This window comes from Trichosurus vulpecula, chromosome 5 (assembly GCF_011100635.1).
Source record: "Trichosurus vulpecula isolate mTriVul1 chromosome 5, mTriVul1.pri, whole genome shotgun sequence".
Classification (NCBI taxonomy): Eukaryota; Metazoa; Chordata; class Mammalia; order Diprotodontia; family Phalangeridae; genus Trichosurus; species Trichosurus vulpecula.
Window position 1 is genome coordinate 296,874,206 of NC_050577.1, and position 19,131 is coordinate 296,893,336.

Genomic DNA, 19,131 nt, shown 5'->3' on the forward strand with positions numbered 1-19,131 from the left:
CCCTGGGATGTGTAGGCAGGACAAATGGAAAGCTGTACACGCGGGGTCCAAAAGTCAGCTTTGCAATTCGAGCTCATTACAGCCCAGTAGTGGCAGGGGGCTTCCCCTCCAAAGCCAATTTGTTATTAGATTGTACGTGAGAAGCCCCGCAGGAGGACGGATGTGGGCTGATTGGCCTCGGTCTTGGTCACGTGGCAGGAATGAATGAATGAAAAGACATTTCTTTAGCACTTGGCATGTGCCACGCACTGTGCCAGGCGCTCTAAGCAGAACAGGCCGTGCCCTGGAGTCATGGAGCGTTGGTGGTGCTGCTCACGAGGTGGCTGTTCTCAGAGGCAGAGGTGGAAAGTGTGATTCGGGGGTGGGAGGGGATGAGGTGGCAGACGGTGTGAGGCCAGATGGCCTAGAAGCAGAGACGTGGTGATGGCTCACGAGCCGAAGCCGTGAGATGACGAGGGTTTAGGAAGGACGCTGAGTCTAGAACAGAGTGACTAAGGGATGGGGGCCAGAATTCAGAGGCAGGCAGAGAGGAGGCCCCGATTGTAGCTCCATGGAAGGAAAAATGTCCTCACAGTTGTGGCTGTCAGTGATGAGTGGCCTACCTTGGTGAGCAGTGAGGCCTCTGGGACAGGAGATAAGGGCGTCACAAGCATGGGCAGGGGCCGCCCTTCCACTCCTCACTACCCTGCAGACATGCCTGCACTGAGGCCGAGCCCCTACCTCCCAAGGCAGCCCCGGCTCCGTGGCCACTACCTTTTCTTGGGGAGGGGCTTTCTCCTTCCCTAGTCCTAAGAGCCAGTCTCATTCCTCTGCCCCGTGACTCCCCTTCCCGTATCCTCCCCACCCCCAGGTGTTCCCTTTACCAAAGCAAAAGCATCTCGTTAGCCAAGCCTCAGGTGGCACGGCCTCAGAACCCTTTGCCGTGTGACTGGCTTCTGGACTTAGTACAGCCTTTCGATGGCCTTGAAATACGGTATGTGCTGAACTGTCACAGTGTTGGAAGTGTGGCCTCTGGAGGGCCAACATCAGGCTCTCACATCGTTGTCCTGGGCCCCTCCCCCCAGCTATTGCCTCAGACACTGACTAGTTGTGTGACCTTGGGCAAGACGCCGCTGTCTGCCTCGGTTTCCCACACCTACCTCCCAGAGTTGCTGTGAGGATCAGATGAGGTGGTCATTGTAAATCTCTCTGCCCGGCCTGTAGTAGTCGCTGTGTAAACGTTAGCTTTATTCATTATTATTATTTCTTTGTGGCCACTTTCTTTTATCTTAGCTTGAGCTGGCAGTCCACTAAAACGCTCCCGTCTTTCTCACATGAATGGCTGCCTAGCCCAGCTGTCCTCGTCCTGCTACACTGGTGAAAGTGACTTTGTGAGCCCGCAGGCAGGCCCTGACCTCTCTCCCTTTTGAATTTCATTGTGCTTCAATCCCTTCCGGGGCGGCTGGGATTCCGAGGGTCTGTCTGGCACTCACTGGGCAGAGGCTCTCACAGCTTCTTTCTCCCCCCTTTCTTCCCAACACTAGTACCACAGGAGGGGCTGGAAGCAGTGCAAAGCTGCTTGAAGTAGGGGAACAGAGAGTGAGCATTTTCCCCCTTTTACCAGGTTTCCCCTTCTCCTCCCTAGGTGTTTGATAACACGCCTGCAGCCATCGATGGCACTGTTGCTGCTGGCGATGAGATCACTGGTGTCAATGGCAAATCCGTCAAGGGGAAGACCAAGGTGGAGGTGGCCAAGATGATCCAGGTGGTGAAGGTAAGGAAGAGTAAGAAAGTCAAAGCGGGAGGCCTTAGAGGTGCCTTCCTGGGGACTTACCCTCCAGGGGACACTGTGTGCTTTGTGCACACAGTCAGCCCTCAGGCAGTGGCACCCGATGGATGGTTAGTTCAACTGGCCTGAAATCAGCCAGTGACCAGCAGGTGTTGATTGGGTCTTCATGGCTGGACTTGGGCATGGGCAAGGGAAGATCAGAAACAGATAAGAATGTGCTTGTGGTCCTCAGGAGCTCACTCCTACTTGGAGGGAGGGGGCCGGGGAAGCCTGCAGACCTCCAGAGGAGAGCTCCAGAGCAGGGGTGGGGAACCTGCGGCCTCGCTGCCGTGTGTGGCCCTCTGAATCCTCAAGTGTGGCCCTTCGACTCCAAACTTCACAGGACAACCACTTTTGAGAAGCAGATTTGTTCTGTGGAGTTTGGATTCAGTCAGAGGGCTGCACTTGAAGACCTAGAGGGCATCCCGTCCTCTGTAACCCTAGAAACCAGTCCCCTGGTGTCTCTGTTACTTTCTCCCCCTTGGCTAGATAAGAAGCTCCTTGAGGGCAGGAACCGTTTCATTTTTATCTGTGTATAAAACCATCAACAAGCATTTATTAAGTGCTTCTGTGTGCCAGGCATGTAGTAGGTGGTTAATAAATGCTCACTGATTGACTGATTGTGATAACTCTTTGCTTTTTGACCAAGGGGGGTGGTTTTTTTTTCTGAACCCCCTGTAGAACAGGTTATTATGTGTCTTCCCTTCCCTGCCATCCCTGAAGCATGCCCCCCTTCCTTTTTGGGTTTACAATGGTTTTTCCCTGCAGTTCCTCCCAGGTCCAGTCTCTCTTAGCTCCCTTCCCCCGTCCCTGGGCCCCCCATCTTCCCCCTGTTCCCCACCCATCTTCCTGGCACCGCTCTTCCACCTTCCCTCACACAGGGTGGCTCTTGGTGCAGGGAGGGAAGGCTGGTGGGGAGGACGCACCATCCCCATTTCACAGATTTTCTGATTTCTAGAGACAACAAACTAAGGAAACAAGGGCCTGAGTGTGCGTAGCCTGGAGTGGAGCAGAGAAGATTGGGGGGATGAGGGCCCTTTCCCAGTATCTGAAGGGCTGTCGTGTAGAAAGACCTGCTCCAGAATCCAGGGCAACCAGGGAGCATTGATTAAGCACCTGCTGTGTGCCAGACACCGTACTAATGCTGGGGACACGAAAAAGGCAATAAGCATAGCCCCTGACCTCCAGGAGCTCCCCCCTGACAGGGGAGATGACATACCCAAGCGAGGTAGAGACAGGAGAAAGTGGAGGAGGCAGCAGCCTTGGGGGGCAGGCAAGGGCTCCTGGCAGAAGCAGGGATTGGGCTGGGGCTTGGTGAGGGTCAAGGCTCAGAGGGGATGAGGGTCTGTGGGCTGCTCCATGTATGGCCCGGCATGTCGCAGGCCCCATGACCCCGCCCTCCATCATGCTCTTTCCAGGGAGAAGTGACGATTCATTACAACAAGCTCCAGGCTGACCCCAAGCAGGGCAAGTCCTTGGACATCGGTGAGCAGGCCTGCTCCCCTTCTTGCTCCAGTGAACCTTGGCAGGGGTCACGAGCGCTAGACAAAAATAGCCCCCTGCTCATTGTGCCCTGATACCCTAGGGGGCTCGCAGCGACTCCTCCCTCCCCTGTTCCCCTTGGCAGACTCCCTTAACCTTCCTTCTCCCCTTCCCCCCTTACTCTGTGGTCCCAATCCCCAAATTTGACATTCTCTGCTGTGGCCCCCGCTTTGCTCTCCCCACACTGGTCATCATTGAGGCCACTGACTTCTGTCCCAGCCTGAAGCCCCAGGCCCCTTGAGATGCTTCTGGCTTCAGCTCCAGGCCAGCCTCGTGGCAGCCCCTTCCCTGGCCAGCCGTGGCCTTGACCTTCCCAGCTGCCCAGGGCAGGCCTCGTTGGGGACCCTTGTGGTGGACCCTGTGCCCTCCTGCGGCTGGGGAACCTTGTCATAAGCCTCGCCCTTGATGGCTACATGGGAATGAGGGAATCACAGACCTGGGAGAGGCTTGTTCACTGCCTTGGTTTGATAGATGAGGAAACGAAAACCTTGAAGGGCAAGGGTCTCACCCAAGACCATCCCTATGAGTTAGGGCAGAGCTGGGACTTGAACGCAGGTCCTTGGCCTGCAAAGGTGAGGGTCTGGTCTGGCCAGAGCCCAGTGCCTGTGGTGAGGGTTGGAGGGTGGGTAGGATTGGGCCCTGGCCTGGAGTCCTGGCTTCACCTTCTGTTACTTGTGTGACTTTGGGCAAGTCATTCCCTGGCTGGGCCTGTGTCCTCCTCCATCAGACCCAAGGGTCCCTCAGTCGCCTCTTGCATCAGGTGTCCTGCCCCACACTGTCCAGATGAAGAGGGGAGGGGCTGCCAGGCGCTAACTGCCTCCTTCCTATCCCCAGTTTTGAAGAAGGTGAAACATCGGCTGGTGGAGAACATGAGTTCGGGGACGGCGGACGCCCTGGGCCTGAGCCGGGCCATCCTGTGCAATGGTGAGCTGTGGACCCAGAAGCCTGGGTTCAGGTCCTGTCTCTGACCCTCCCTGCCTTGGAGTCTGCACCTGGGCCAGGATTCCTGGGCCACTTAGTGCGTGGTGACTGTGCACCCGGTGCGACTACTGTCTTTCTCAGTCTCCTCCTCTATAGCTGAGACTAAGGGTCCTGAGTCAGTCTCTTATCCTCTGAGCCTCAATTTTATCATCAGTAAAATGGGACTTCGCAAGGTTGTGAAAGGTTCAGCTGAGATAATGTGTGTATAAATCACTTCACAAACTGGTGTTTCAGGGACTTGGTCCTGTTCCCCTCCAGGAGACTCGGTGTCTTTTGGTCCCAGACCTAGGGATCTGTCAGGCTCATCTGGACCGAAGGAGAAGGGGTTGGAGGCATGTGTGTGCACACACATAGGGGCTGTGCAGCCTGGTGTCACCTCTGGCCCTTCCTGCAGACCCCAGGCTCTCAAGCCTTTGCCTAGCGATGATTGGAACCCTGCCGAGCCCACGCCTGCCCGCCCCATCACTCACACTCTCTGTCTCTGCCTCTCATCTACGTCTACATAAAATCTCCAGGGTAGCCATTGAGACAGCGCAGCCCTCGCCCACTGTCCCCAGGCCGAGTTATACATAGCCCGGCCCACGTCAGTCCGTGGTGGGATGGGCTCTGCTATAAATACGCACGGCAGTGAGAGGCTCAGCTGGGTCGAGACGTGCGGCTTTGGCGGACTTGCTGGCGGCGGAGCCTGTTCCAAAGCCGTCTAAATGGGAGGCAGCTATTTTTGCCTCTTCTGACTATAAATCCTTGTTGCTGTAGTTACTGTTGAGTTGGGGCGAAATTAGAACTGGCTGTTGTGGGTTGGTTTTTGTGTTTTTTTTAAACTTGCCAGTTCTCCTTCTGCCTGCCCCCCCAAAATAGAGTTTCTAAAATGAGACTGTCATGATGTCCCATGACCCAACAGAGCTAAAAACAACCTCGGGTCGCCCGCATGGCCCAGGCCCAGGCATTCGGCCCACCCGTCCGTGCCTCATTTTGTACTGCTGGGGAGACTGAGGCCAGGGGAGCATTGGCGGCTGCCGCCTTCCCTCAGCGATGTCCCCGAGGCCCAGGACTCCCTCCCCCTCCCCCCTTCAGTGGTGCAGCCCAGAAGCCGAGGGCGCGCTACGTTCAGACATTCAGTAAGCGTTGGCTGTGCGGAGCCCCTCGTGGGCATCGAGACTGACCCTCTCATTTTAAAGAGAGGGAAACTGACGCTTGGGTCACGCAGGGGTTAAGCCAGGCCCTCTGACTGCCCGTCCGTTCTCTTCTCCCTCTACCACACTTTAACTGTCACCCAGCAAGCACCTGTTAAGCACTTACTGTATGCCAGGGGACAAAGGGAAATCGGCCCCACTTCCAGTGAGCCTGCATATGGAATAAATGAGGATTGATTTGGGGTGGGGGTGGGGCAGATATCCAGGGAATCAGTTGAAGGTCCAGATGTCAAGTGGGGAGGAAGAGACACAGCATAGACAGGGAGGAGCAGGCTGGCCTGTCCGGCTGGAATCACGCCTTCTTGAAAAGGGAGAATAATACATCATCCATTTGGAAGGATCGACTGGACCCAGAGTGTGCCATGCTTAGAATGAGGGCTTTGCGTCTTGTCCTGGAGGTAACAGGGAGCCATGGGCGGTTCTTGAGCAGGCGAGAGTTGTGGTCCAGTCCCTGCTTCCTTTAGATGCCTGTGTTTGATGGCTGCACCTGGGGGGACCGGTGCAGGGAGGAAATGATGAGGCCTAAGCTAGCAGGTGGACTCTGACAGAGTTGCAATCAGCAGTGTCCTTACGAGAGAATGCGGGGGGTGGAGGGGAGGGATTCAGGGGGAGAGGTCATGAGTTCAGTGTGGGGGACATCAGGGTCCAGAGATGTATGCTCAGAGCCCAGGGCGCCATCCCTGCCCTCCTGGATGCAGAGGTAAGGGCAGAAGGAGGCTCACCGTCTGGGGCGCACGTTCGCCGTCCGGCTGCTGTGCACTCAGGGAAGGTGACTAGGGGATAGAGGAGTGCTCTGGGTCGTTGTTCTGGCTGGAGGAGCTCTCAGGCCCCTACCCCCTTCTGCCCGGGGACTCCAGGATTTAAATAAGTCTTGTCATCGCTGCAAACATTTTCTCAGCACCTACAGTGTGTACTAGACACAGAGGAGGCAGAGGCAAAATGGGGAGTCCCTCCCCTCAGGGCCTGAGGGGCTGTGGCAGGACCCAGAAAAGTCTAGGCCAGGTGGGTTGAAGGAGAGGAGTGCCAGGCACTGGGGGCTGTGTGGCAGAGGGGCCTGGCACCTCAGAGGGGCTTAATCAGTGTTTGTGAGGGGCTTGGCACCTTGGGGAGCTTAGTGGGTGCCCGTGAACTGACTGATAGATTCCTCTGAGGCAGGAGATAGAGCGTAGGGCTCAAGAGCCCATGAATAGTTGTTCTGTTCTGGACCCCAGAGTTGGTGAAAGAGAATAATGTCCAAGCAGGGTCTGCAGAATCCTTCCACCAAGGGAGGCCATTGGTATTCTACAAACCTGTGAACGGTGGGGAGCCATGAAAGGTCTCTGGAGCAGGGGAGTGCCGCGGGAGCTGCACTGGGGGGAGGGAGCCCCAGGAGACCAAGCAGTGGTCCAGGCCAGAGCTGGGGCAGGAGTGACAGAATGGAGGTGGGGAGGCACCCGGGAGGAGGTGGGAGATTCCTGGCTGGCCATGGCTGCTTCATGCCCAGAGTGAAGGTGGGGAGGCCTGGGTGGGCACCTGAGTCCTGAGTGGCATCATCGTCTGAATGGGGAGGATGGGTAGGAGTGCGGTGGGGGAGCCCCATTTTTCCAAGCCAGGCCCTGGAGGTGGCTCACCGGCCCCACCTGGGGCCACCTGCCATTGTCTGCCTGTGTTTCCGGGCTTTGCTGACAGCCCTGCCGGGCTCTCTCTCCCCTCAGATGGGCTGGTGAAGAGGCTGGAGGAGCTGGAGCGGACGGCCGAGCTGTACAAAGGTGAGCGTCCCAGCTGGCTGCCCGTTCCCCAGCTGCTGTCACATGGGTGCTGGATGCGGGGCTACAAGGCAGAGGTGAATGCAGCCTCTGGCACTTGCTGCTGGTGACTTTGGGGAAGGCACTTCCCTGGTCAGAGCCCCAGTGTTCTGGAAAATGGAGTTAACGTTTGCACGACCCACTTCCTAGTGAGAAAAGTGCTCGTGAAATGTAGAGCTACATAGAAAACTGGGCGTGATCCAAGAGGGCTTCCTGGAGGTGGTGAGTCCCCGAGCCATGTCTAGCCCTTTCAGGGGGGATCTGCTCTCTTGCCACATTCCTGGTGGTTTAGTGAAAGGAGGCTCCAGGGGCTGCGTCCGCTCACTGGGGGGGGGGCATGGCCAGAGTCAGCTTCTCCCCCGGCCTCCATTGTGAGTCTTGGGAGAATCATTGCTAACTCAGGTGGGGAAGGAGAGGTTCCTATACACGTGCGTAACAGGGTGTCTGCACGTTGAAGTGGGATCCTCGGGGATCCTTCACTTGAGAGTGAAAACACCCTTGTTGGGACCAAATTCACCAGAACTAATGGGAAAGGTCTGGCAGAGCCTGGTTCAGTGAACAAAAACCGCCTCTGGGCAGAGACCTGGCATTGATCCCTGCAAGATGGGACCTAGCGCTGGAGCGCTGCCTTCCTTCCGAGGGGAGCGTGAGGGAAGGGTCTAGACACTCAGCAGGAGGGAAGGTTCTGGCCAGTGACATCAGCTCTCAGGTGCAGCTTTGGACTCAGAGGCTCAGTGCGAATGCTGCCTCGACTCTGGGCATATCCCTTCCCTTCCCTGGGCCTTCGTTTCCTCCCCTGTGAAATGAGGGGCTTGGCCGTGATGGCCCCTGAGGTGCGGTCTAGCTCTCGGGGGATGGGGTTCCACTCTGACAGGTCCAGCTCCTTCTAGAAAGCACCAAAGGCCTGGGCAGGCTTAGTCATGCTGGGCCTTCAGCTCTGAGCTGGTGAAGCTGAAATGCCCCTTCTCCCACCCTGAATGTCTGGTCGGCCTCCCCATCCCAAGCTCTGTGTTCCCCTTTCTGACTCCCTGTGATAGAAAGGGCTCTGGCAGCTCCCTGGCCTCTGATCAGATGGTAACTGCTGGGGATTGCTTTGGGCTTCTGGGTGATGTGTGAGGGGAAGGGGCCACGGAGCCTGTGAGGTAAGGTGCTCCCTGTCCTTTGCCAGGAATGACCGAGCACACCAAGAGCCTGCTGAGAGCCTTCTTTGACTTGTCCCAGACACACCGAGGTAAGAACAGAGGGACACCGCCCCGCTCCCCTCCCCCCCCCCCATGGTCTGGGGGACATGGGAGATCCTAGCATTTCACAGCTCTGATGAAGCTCAGCAGGCCCCCGGTCACACCAGCTCAGGTGCTCATCAGCAGCCAGCATTTAGGAAGTGCCCACATCCTTGGTGACTCCACCCCTGTGAATGCCAGGTGGTTGGCCCTACTTTCTTGGTCCCCACATTGGCTTCAGCTGACCTGGCCTGGGGGGCGAGGGGCCTGCTTTTACCACCCCCACCCCAGCCCATCCAGGGGCCCTGGGACAGGGCTCCTTCATGGCCTCCCTGTCACGCAGCCTTTGGAGACGTCTTTTCGGTGATTGGCGTCCGTGAGCCCCAGCCAGCGGCCAGCGAGGCTTTTGTGAAGTTTGCTGAAGCCCACCGCAACATCGAGAAATTTGGGATCCGGCTTCTGAAAACCATCAAACCCGTAGGTTTGGCCTGGCTTTGGGTCAGAGAGAGAGAGAGAGAGAGAGAGTAAGAGAGAGAGAGAGAGAGAGAGAGAGAGAGAGAGAGAGAGTGAGTGTGTGTGTGTGTGTGTGTGTGTGTGTGTGTGTGTGTGTGTATACACACCTGTGTACAGAGTGGGGCAGGGATCCCCTTCACATCCTGACAACCAGAGGGAGGGAGGGGAGTGGACAGAGCCCATTGGGTGCCTGTTGGACCGAGTCCTGAGCTGAGACAGAGGCAGACCCAGAAGTCCCGGGGTCCTTGCCCCTTGCTGCCTGTCTTGGTCTCCCTGTGGGGCAGCCCTGCCTTGAGCACTTCCCCCCGGCCAGCCTGGAGCCCCCCAGGTGCTTCTAGGTGCTCATCGATTGGCTGATTGGTGGGCCTGCTTCTTCTTGGAGCCTCAGCTCCCCTCTCTGCCTGAGGGAGCCGATCACCCCAGCCAGCCCCTCTTCCCCTGCAGCGTTTCTGAAAAGTGGGGGATGCTGTTCTCAGTGATTAGCAGGAGTCAGGAAGTTCTGGGTGGGAATCCTGCTTCTGATGACTCCCAGGGCAGGGGGTGACCTTGGGCAAGTTGATCCCTTAGTGCTCTGGGGACATCTTAAGACTAGAGATTGGAGAGAAGGCCCCACTGACCTGTGCAGGCCTGTCCCCACCATGAGCTCCCCACACTGGACACTCCCAGGTTCAGTCCAAGTAAGTCACATTCTTGGTAACCAAAGGCAAACAAGCAGTTGGCCAGCACTCATGGGGCCCTTTATGGGTGCTGCTTGCCACATGGGGCTGGCCTTGGCCAGCCTGGGCCTCTGATCCAGGGTTATCCCCGGGCAGCTGTGGAAGCCTGGTGGGAGTTGCTGCACAGATGAATGAAATCACAGGGTGTGACCCCAGGCCTCCTGCCCTTGGGGGAACCTGCCAGAATCTGCCCCTGATTCCCTGCAGATGCTGACAGATCTGAACACGTACCTCAACAAAGCCATCCCTGACACCCGCCTTACCATTAAGAAATACCTGGATGTGAAGTTTGAGTACCTGGTGAGTGATGCAGACCTGTGCAAAAGGGGACCCTGAGGGTCAGCCATGACAGACCACACCTGTGCCAATGACAGATTCCTGATGAGGGGTCGTGAGGCAGCCCCTATGCCAGCACACAGACCCCCAGGGACCAAGAAGAGCCCCAGAACACTTGGCAGTGACTGGGCCTAGCTCGTTGCCCACTCCCCAGTGCCAGTGCGATGCTTCCCCACCGAGGGGCCTGAAACCCAAGGTGTGGGTGATGGCAAACCGAATGGGCCGGGAGGGCGCAAAACAGGCAACCTCCATACATTAGCCTTCTGTGACCTCCACAAGTCATGTTCCCTCCTGGACCCAGGTCTCCCTGTCCTGGAGATGGTGGGGTCCGAGCAGATGATCTCTCAGGCTCCTTGGAGCTGGGCTTGCCCTGGGCTGCCCATGATGCTCTGGAGACAGATGTTTATGGAGCACCTCATGTGCGCCAGAGCCTGGCAGAAGCTCAGCGGTGACCCAGAGGCTGACCTCCTCTGCCCAGGGCAGGCAGGCAGAGGTGTGCCCCTCACCCCTACCCTGGGCTTCCTCTTTCCCCACAGTCGTACTGCCTGAAGGTGAAAGAGATGGACGATGAAGAATACAGCTGCATTGTGAGTGCCAGACCACCCTGCATGACTGCTCCCGGGCCCCTCCCAGCCAGGGTCCGCTGCCCTGCCCTGCCTCTTGGGGCATCATGGGCTGCTGTTTTTGGAGCCTGAGCCCTGCCCAGGGCACCTCGGGCAGGTCTTTTCTCTGCTTTGGCCTCCCCTCTGTAAAACACGGGCCGCTCTGGCACCTTCTCCTGGACCTCACTCTCTGCCAGATGAGGGTCATTAGCCTGGCTTGGCCTGCCCCGCATGCTGAGGGTGGGGGTGAGACTTTTAATGAGATCGTGGATGGCCTCCCTGCCCAGGACAGGACGGGCTCTGAGGTCCAGGGTCCCACATGGGAAAAGTGACGAGTGCCCCATGGGGCGGGGGTGGGAGGTTATTCGTGGACCTTGATGGCCTTTGTCAGTAGTGGAGTGGAAAGAGGCACCAGACCAGGAGAGCCACGAGGCCAGCCCAGCCCCCTCCTTTCTGACTGTGTACTCACTGCTGTCGTCCCCGTCCTGGGCCCCACACGTCCTCCGTCCTCTGGCTCCCTGACTTGTCTTCTCACCTCCGCTCCCCTGCAGGCCCTTGGGGAGCCCCTGTACCGTGTGAGCACCGGCAACTATGAGTACCGCCTCATTCTGCGATGCCGCCAGGAAGCCCGGGCACGTTTCGCCAAAATGAGGAAGGACGTGCTGGAGAAGATTGAGCTGTTGGACCAGAAACATGGTGAATGGGGCCGGGGGGGATGAGGGGGGGTGGCCCAGCTGCCACCAGGCACCAGCCCGTTCTTGTGGATCCCCCCCCCCCCGGGACATTCAGGCCGTGTCTCCCAGAGCCAGCCTCAGTTAGGAAAGCTCTGTGCTAATGAAGCTGCCCCATGAGGCTGTGGCCCAGCCTGTCGGGGTGAGTTCCCCATCTGTGGAGTTGTTCAGGCAGTTCTGGACTAGGATGGTGCAGAGCCAACATAGAGCATCTTGGGTTTGAAGTCAGAGATCCTGGACAGGTCACTGGCCTTGCTTGGGCCTCAGCCGGCTCCTGGGCCCTGTGGGGTTGGGGATGGCCTTGGGTACATCGCTGCTGGGAGCCTCCATCCCAGGACTCGTGGGCGTGAAGGAGAGATGGGGCTGGGGCGCAGCCAGGATGCTGACCCTACCCCCTGCCCCCCAGTCCAGGACATCGTGTTCCAGCTGCAACGCTTTGTCTCCACCATGTCCAAGTACTACGATGACTGCTATGCAGCATTACGGGATGCAGATGTCTTCCCCATCGAGGTGGACCTGGCCCGGACCACCCTGGCCTATGGCCAGAAGGACCTGTATGCAGAGGATGAGGAGGAGGAGGGGGCGGCAGCCTCGGGGGAGCCCCAGGGGCCACGAGGCTCCCAAGAGGAAAATGGAGAGAAGCTCATAGACATGCCCGAATGAGCGCCACACCCCCAGGTGGGGAGCAGGGCTGCTCATGGCTGGGGAGGCCGGGAGGGGAGATGTGGACCAACTGCCTGAGGTGACTGATAAAGACCCGCTGGTGTGGGGCTGACGTCTCATCTCTGCTCCTCTGTGCCAGGCCAGCTGGGAGCTCAGCCTCCATTTCTGCCCCCCGCCAGGTTGTGGCTTCCCCCTGGGCCCCCAGTCTTTGCCCATTCAGTGTCTCCTCCCTAGCTAGGGGGGAGAAGGGAAGGAGAGAAAAAGCCTCTCCAAGGGTGAAGGTGGGCATGGGGGCCGTGGCCTGATCCCACTTTGGATCTTCTGAGCTTCACTCAGGGAGGGGCCTCTTCCCTTCTCCCTGCCCTGATCTGGCCACCCTCCTCCCAATTTTTGCTGCTCCTTGGCAGGATGGAGGAGGAGCTAGAGGCCAGACCCCCTCCCCTGCCAGGGCCACGGCTGCCTTTTCCACCCTGCTTGGCCCTAAAGCAGCTGAGAGGGTGGGGGAGGCAGCTTCATTTAGCTTTCCCCCACCACTCTGAAACTGGGTCTCCCCTAAAGTGGGCCAGGCCCTCAGGGTTCCACTGTGGTATGGGGGTGACCAGACCTCACACTCAGGGGTGTCCCTTATTTATTAAGCTCTCCCTGCCCCTCTGCTTGTGCTCTGGGGCTCTGGTGCCTTGGGCTTGGGCTTGGGGGGAGGGGGTCCTGGGAGGGGGTCGGGTGGGGAATCCTGTACTTTAATAAAGAGAAAGCTGGATTGTGACTTTTCAGTGACTGCCCCTTCTGGGCTAAGTGAGGGAGGCTGGAAATTGAAGGCCTCAGACCCCCTTAACTCACCTTTCCTCTTCTCACCTCGTCCCTGCTGCCCTGCTGCCTTCCACACTCCTCGTCCCCACCAGGTCTGGGGCAGGGCCTCATTCTGGAACCACCGGAGACCAGGGTGCCTGCATCCTGCCCCTCTTCCTCGATGGCTACAACTGCTGTCTCCTTCCAGGTTGAAATGTTTGTTAGGGCTCCGGCTGCTGACTTCACCCCACAACAGCAGCGTGCCCCCATCCCCCAGGGGCCAGGCCACGTCTCTAAAAAAAAATGTCCTTTTTATGGATGCCTTTTGTTTTTATATACCGTTCACTTCCTTTGTGTATGTCCCCTTCTCCCCTCCCCATTGATGGAAGAAGCAGCTCAGGAAAGCCGGTGCCCTCTGACTGTGTCACAGCATATGCGTGGCGCCCCTCACCACCTCCGGGAACGAGGGAGGCAGCTTTCTGCACCTCAGGACCAGGCTTGGCCAGGACTTCTGCTTTTAAACTTTTAGAAGTTTTATCGATGTGTTTTGTCTTGTTCCATTGCCAAAGCTTCCCCAGCATCCCTTCCCCTCCCAGAGAGCCAGTCTTTCTAACAGAGAACTTTTTAAATAAAAACAAGAAGAGGAAAAAGGCAGAGGAATTAATCTGAAAATCTGCCTCCCCACCCCCCCACCCTGGGGCCCTTCTTAGCCCTTGTTTATAATTCTGCAAACATCACTTTGAGTTTTTTGGTGGTTCTTTCCATTTGCGTTGTTGTGGTCACGGTGTAGATTGTTCTCTTGGCCCCTCGGACTTCCCTCTGCATCAGTTCACTTAGATCTTCCCAGGCTTCTCGGCACTGATCCCCCCACGTTTCTTACACAGTCGCATTCCATTACGTTCACTTAAGAGAATTTGTTTAGCCATTTCCCAGGTGATGGGCATCTCCTTTGCTTCCAGTTCTTAGCCATCCTCAAAAGTGCTGCTATAAATGTCTTGGTGAGTATGGGGACTTTTCTTATTAACAACCTCCTTCTTACTAATAAACCTAGGGATGGAATCTCTGGGTTGGACAGGCGTGGACATTACAGTTACTTTATTTGCGTAACTCGACATTATTTTCCAGAATGGTTGTGCTGGTTGACAGCTGCTCCACCAACAATGTAGTACGCTTGTCTCCCTAAAACTCCTTGGTTTCAATCATTCCCATCTTCCATCGTCCCTGCCGATTTTCTAGGATTGTGGTCAAACCTCAGGGTTGTTTAGATTTCCTTTTCTCTTAGTGATTTGGAGCGCTCACATCCTCTGATTACCTGTCTCTTGGGGGACAGCTTATATCTTGGGTACAAAGTGCTTATCAAAAAAAAATATAAAGATTTACTCCCCCCCCATCTTGCTACTTTTCTCCTTATCCTAGGTACTTCAGTTTTATTTTTTCCAGAAGCTTTTCAGTGTCAAATCAAAGTGATCTGCCTTGTTTTTTGTAATGATCTTTTGTTTGGTTAAAAATACATCTACCAGTCGCAGTGATCTGTTTCCTTTCTGATTTTTAAATAATGCAATCCTTAATATTAAGGTCACGTTTCCATTTATAATTTATTGGGAAGTGTGGTATAAGATTTTGGCCTCAGCCTAATTTCTGCCAGATTGCTCTCTAGTTTTCCCAGCAATTTTTGTTAAATAGGGAGTTCTTTCCTAGGTAACTTATATTTTCAGGTTAATTGAACACCGAGTTACTGAATTGTATTGTTTCAGTCTGCCTTATCTGGTTTGGTCTGTTAATCTACTTTGGCCTTTTTTTTTTTTTAACGGTTCAGTGTCTCGTTTTTGGTTCTTTTCACCTGCGTTGTTGTAGCTGTAGATGGTATTTTCCTGCTTCTGCTTACTTCGCTCAGCATCAGTCAATAATACAAGTTTTTCCATGGTTCTCCAAATCCAGATTTGTCATTTCTCATGTCACAATAATCCATTTCATTCGCATCTCACAATTTGTTTACCAGACCTCCCTCTTCAAGGGAAACTTAACAATGAAAGTCTTCCCCATCATCTCACTTGTAACCCCCAAGCCACCACTCCCAGGATGGCTCATAAGATTTATATTGAGGAAGGACCTTGGAAAAGCACCAAACTCTCCCACGACCTTGGAGTCCTTTTTTTGCCTCTTCCTCTCTCTATGGCCTTGGGCAAGTTACCTGAGCTCTCTGGGCCTCAGTTTCTTTATCTGTGAAATAAGGGCACCCTGAGGTCCCAGTTCTAGGTCTGTGGTCTTCTGATTGGGTTTAGGTCATCTGTCGCTTTATAGAGAAGGAAACGGGCCCTGGGTGGTTGGGACTTGCCGTACTCTGCTCAGCTGGCTGTGAGCAAAGCTGAGAATCAAGCCCACTGCATTTTTATGATTTCTGTCAGGCTCTGCCATGAAATAGAAATAGATTCCAGACTTGGGGCTCCAGACCTGGGAGTGCTCTTGGCCATCTTTCCGGGATGGAATAGAACGAGGAGGGGAGGACAGACCCTAAGGCAAGCTCTAAGCTCAAACCTGATGCCAATTCCACCTCCTGGCCTTTATACGTGGCTTCTGCCTACCTGATGCTCCTGGATGACTGATCCCAGCAGAGCTCTCCTAACCGGGTTCCCATTATCCTCTGTATCACCCAGCCCATCAGCAATTCAAAAGCAGTTAAAGGTTTGGTATAGTGAAGAGAGCCCTGGAGATGGGGAGAGAATCTAGAGCTGGCAGAGTGTTTGGTGAAGGTGTGCTGTGCTGGTGGCCAAGATGGAAAAATGGCAGCCAGGTGATCGTGTGATCAGGGGAATTCAGAATGGCTTGAACAACTGGACACAAATTACGATTGATGGTTGAATATCAACGGGCAGGGGGTTTCTCCACGGGAGGGCCTCGGGGAACTACGTTTTTTTCATAATAAAGCGATGGTGTTTTTGCCGTTGCAGATGGATGACACAAGGCTAGGAGAGGTAGCCAATATTCTGGATGATAAGATCAAAAAAACTAAGACGAGGAAAATGAGCCAAATCTAATCGGATGAAACTCAATAGCTATAAATGTAAAATCTTGGGCTTGGTCTGCAAGATCAACCACTCTAGCACGGAATGAGAAACATACAGTTAGCCAAGGATATCGTAGGATTAGAAGTCTAGAACTGGAAGGGACCCCAGGGGTCATCCAATCACCTCTTTTTAAGTTAAAATTTTATTTTAGGGGCTGCTGGGTGGCGCAGTGAGTAGAGCACCGGCCCTGGAGTTAGGAGGACCCAAGTTCAAATCCAGTCTTGGATGCTTGACGCACTTACTAGCCGTGTGACCTTGGGCAAGTCACTTAACCCTAATTGCCCTGCCTTCCCCCCTCCCCCAAAATTATTTTATTTGCCAATTAACGTGTATAAATTTTTATTTTCAAATAATCTACTCCCCTCATTCCCATTGAGAAGCAGGAAAAACAACTTTACAAACATGTATGATGAAACAACATAAATTCACACATTGATCATGTTCTCCCCGCCCCCCCGCCAACGTCTTCAATCAGCACTCTGAGTCCATCCCATCTCTTAGGTGGGTAGGTGGCCTGTTTCATCATGAGTCTTCTGGAATTGTGGTTGGTCACATAGGCACTTGACTGCTTGACCAGAATTCCTAAGACTTCCGCACTTGTATATCTTTAAAATGTTTCTGCCTTTTTACAAATTGTTCTGGTCCTGCTCACTTCTCTCTACATCAGCTCGTGCAAGTCTTCCCAGGTTTCTCTTAAAACTATCCCCTTCATCATTTCTTGGTCCATCACACCACAACTTATTCAGCCTTTCCCCAAGTGATGAGTATCCCCTTAGTTAAGTAGGCTGTAAATAGTAGCCCATTCTCTGCTCTCTTAGTCAAAGGGTATGCACAGTTTAGTAGCATGTTGGGCATGGTTCCAAATTGCTTTCTAGAATAACCACATCAGTCCACTGCCCTACCAACAGCACATTTAATTAACCTGTTTTCCCACCACCACCATTTTTTGTCATTTTTCTTGTTTTAATATGCATATCTCTGTCAGTGATTCTTAGCATATTTTCACATGGGTATTGATAGTTTGGTTTTCTTCCTCTGAAAACTGCCCGTTCCTAACATTTGACCATTTATGATTTGGGGAATGCAATTGCCTCATTTTACCCAATGAGGAAGTGGGCCCAGGGAAGGTCAAAACCATGCAGCAGTCCTCTTCAGAGGTGGCATTTATAGCCAAGTCCTCTGACTGCAAGAATTGAGGCTATTTCCATTGTGCCCCAGTGTAGGGGGTGAAAATGAACCAAAGCTTTTGGTACTGCAAGGTTGGTGAGACAACAGTCAGAAGATAGGTCTTTGAGGAACATGGGAGTCAGAACTCAAGCCGTGAGTGTCCCTGTGTTTTCCAACTTTGTCAAATCAGAGCTTGAGAGTTCTGTTTTGGGCACCATATTTTGGCAAGGACGATAACAATGGACACGTAGCCCCTTAAAGTTTGCCAAGTGCTCTGACATATTATTGCTTCATTTGAGCCTCAGAAAAGTACCCCACCCCACCCCCCATTTTACAGAGAAGGAAACAGGCTACAAGGAAGGGAGTGATCTGCCCAAAGTTGGAGAACTGGAGACAAGAGGTGAGAGTTTGAAGCCAGGTTGTCCTCACTACACAACTCTACCCACGCAGAGGCTAGTGGTTAGGCATGGAGACCGTACTATTCAAGGAGCTCTTGAAAGGACTGGGGAGAGACATCTTCAAGTATACATGTGAAGGGCTCACACGGGAGGAGAGAGAAATGTGTTCTGCTTGGCTGCCCAGGAGCCATGAGGAAGTTACAGAGAAGCAGACTTAGGCTTAATGTAAGAAAAAAAATGACCAATAAGAGCTGTCCAGGAATAGATGAACTGTTTGGGCAACCATGTGTCCTCATCACTAGAGGCCTGCTGGTCATTTGTTGGGTCAGTGGTGTCAAACTCAAATAGAAATGGGTGACTACGATGTACATAAGGATACCTGCAGGCAGCCTAGTGACTTCAAAGACCACATACTAACATTATCTATGTTCTATTGTATTTTTTATTAATTTTGTTAATATTTTCCAATTATATTTTAATCTGGTTCAGGCAGTAGTGGGGAAGGACGTTTGGCCCCTTTAGAGGATTCTTGTTCAGCTGTGGGTTATACCAGCTTAACTGGAGTCCCTTTCAGCTCTGAGGCCTGGAGGACTGATTGACCGAGGTCACATGGTGAGCCAGTGTCATGTCAGGAAAGGAATCCAGGTCTCATTACTCTGAATGTTATTTCCACCATGGGATGAGATATGGAAGGAAAATTGTTTTCTCCTTGTCTAAGACATACCTTTTCACTCCACTATGGAGGGCATTGAGACTAAGCAAATAGCCCTGCTTAATTAGGGTCCACCCCACTTCTAGATCTAAGAAGGTACAAGGGACAAGCCTTATATTCCAGATCACTGGGATGAGAACCCAAGAGTCTTATAACTTCTTGGGGGACAGAGGAGTGGGATAGCCCTAAACAATATGCCCCTATGGCCCCACAATTCTGTCATTAATATGGATTATCCCACTGCCCCCCATCCCAGTCTTTTATGATTCCATCATTCCAGTAATCTACATGGGAAGGGCCGAATAGATGAAAACTGCATTACGAATTGACATGTATTTCAGCGGGCAGTCCATTAAGTCAGTGCATCGGTGTGTATTGATATCTGGGATGGGCACCACAGATGGACAATAAGCTAGGCCTGGGGATGAGGAGGAGGGTTGGTTGGAGTACATGGATTGAGTCTGTCTAGTACTAGTGTCCTACAGGTATTTGGGGAGCTCTGGCCAGAGAGCATGAAGCAGGAGGCTCTTGGAGTACAGGGACAGATAACCCTCCAACTATTGGCAAAGGTGGCAGTCCCCATGGAAGGCAGCTCAGCCCAGAAGAGGCACCATATTTTGGCGATGACAGTGAACAGGGGGCTGCTATGCTGCTCTGCCCACAGCAGGAGAAGGCAGGCCACTCGTGGACTTAGAGGCTCCCCTTGGGAAGATAAGAGCCTCCTCATGGGATGAGAGAGCATCACAGGAGCATCCTTCCCTGCTCTCCCAAAGCCTCCATCCCCTGCATCTTGGAGGTTAGACTCCACCTTTGCTAAGAGTCTCTGCAGAACCTCCTAGAACAGGTTTCCTCTCCTCCTCCCCTTCCTTTTCCTCTTCTTCCTCAGCCTGCTCCACTTGGGGGGTCACATGGTTC

The 19,131-nt window shown here is 54.1% G+C and overlaps 1 protein-coding gene across 1 annotated transcript; it reads left to right on the top strand.

The window, feature by feature from the left end:
* Window positions 1-1,624: 1,624 nt before the first annotated feature.
* Window positions 1,625-14,807, top strand: PICK1 (protein interacting with PRKCA 1; the record flags this gene model as incomplete). The annotated part of the gene is given in 10 exon segments (XM_036761174.1): window positions 1,625-1,753; window positions 3,226-3,292; window positions 4,184-4,273; window positions 7,218-7,271; window positions 8,476-8,538; window positions 8,871-9,004; window positions 9,964-10,056; window positions 10,629-10,679; window positions 11,246-11,390; window positions 11,832-14,807. Coding segments are annotated over 10 exon segments (1,083 nt in total), but the record flags the coding sequence as incomplete, so codon positions are not given.
* Window positions 14,808-19,131: the final 4,324 nt, after the last annotated feature.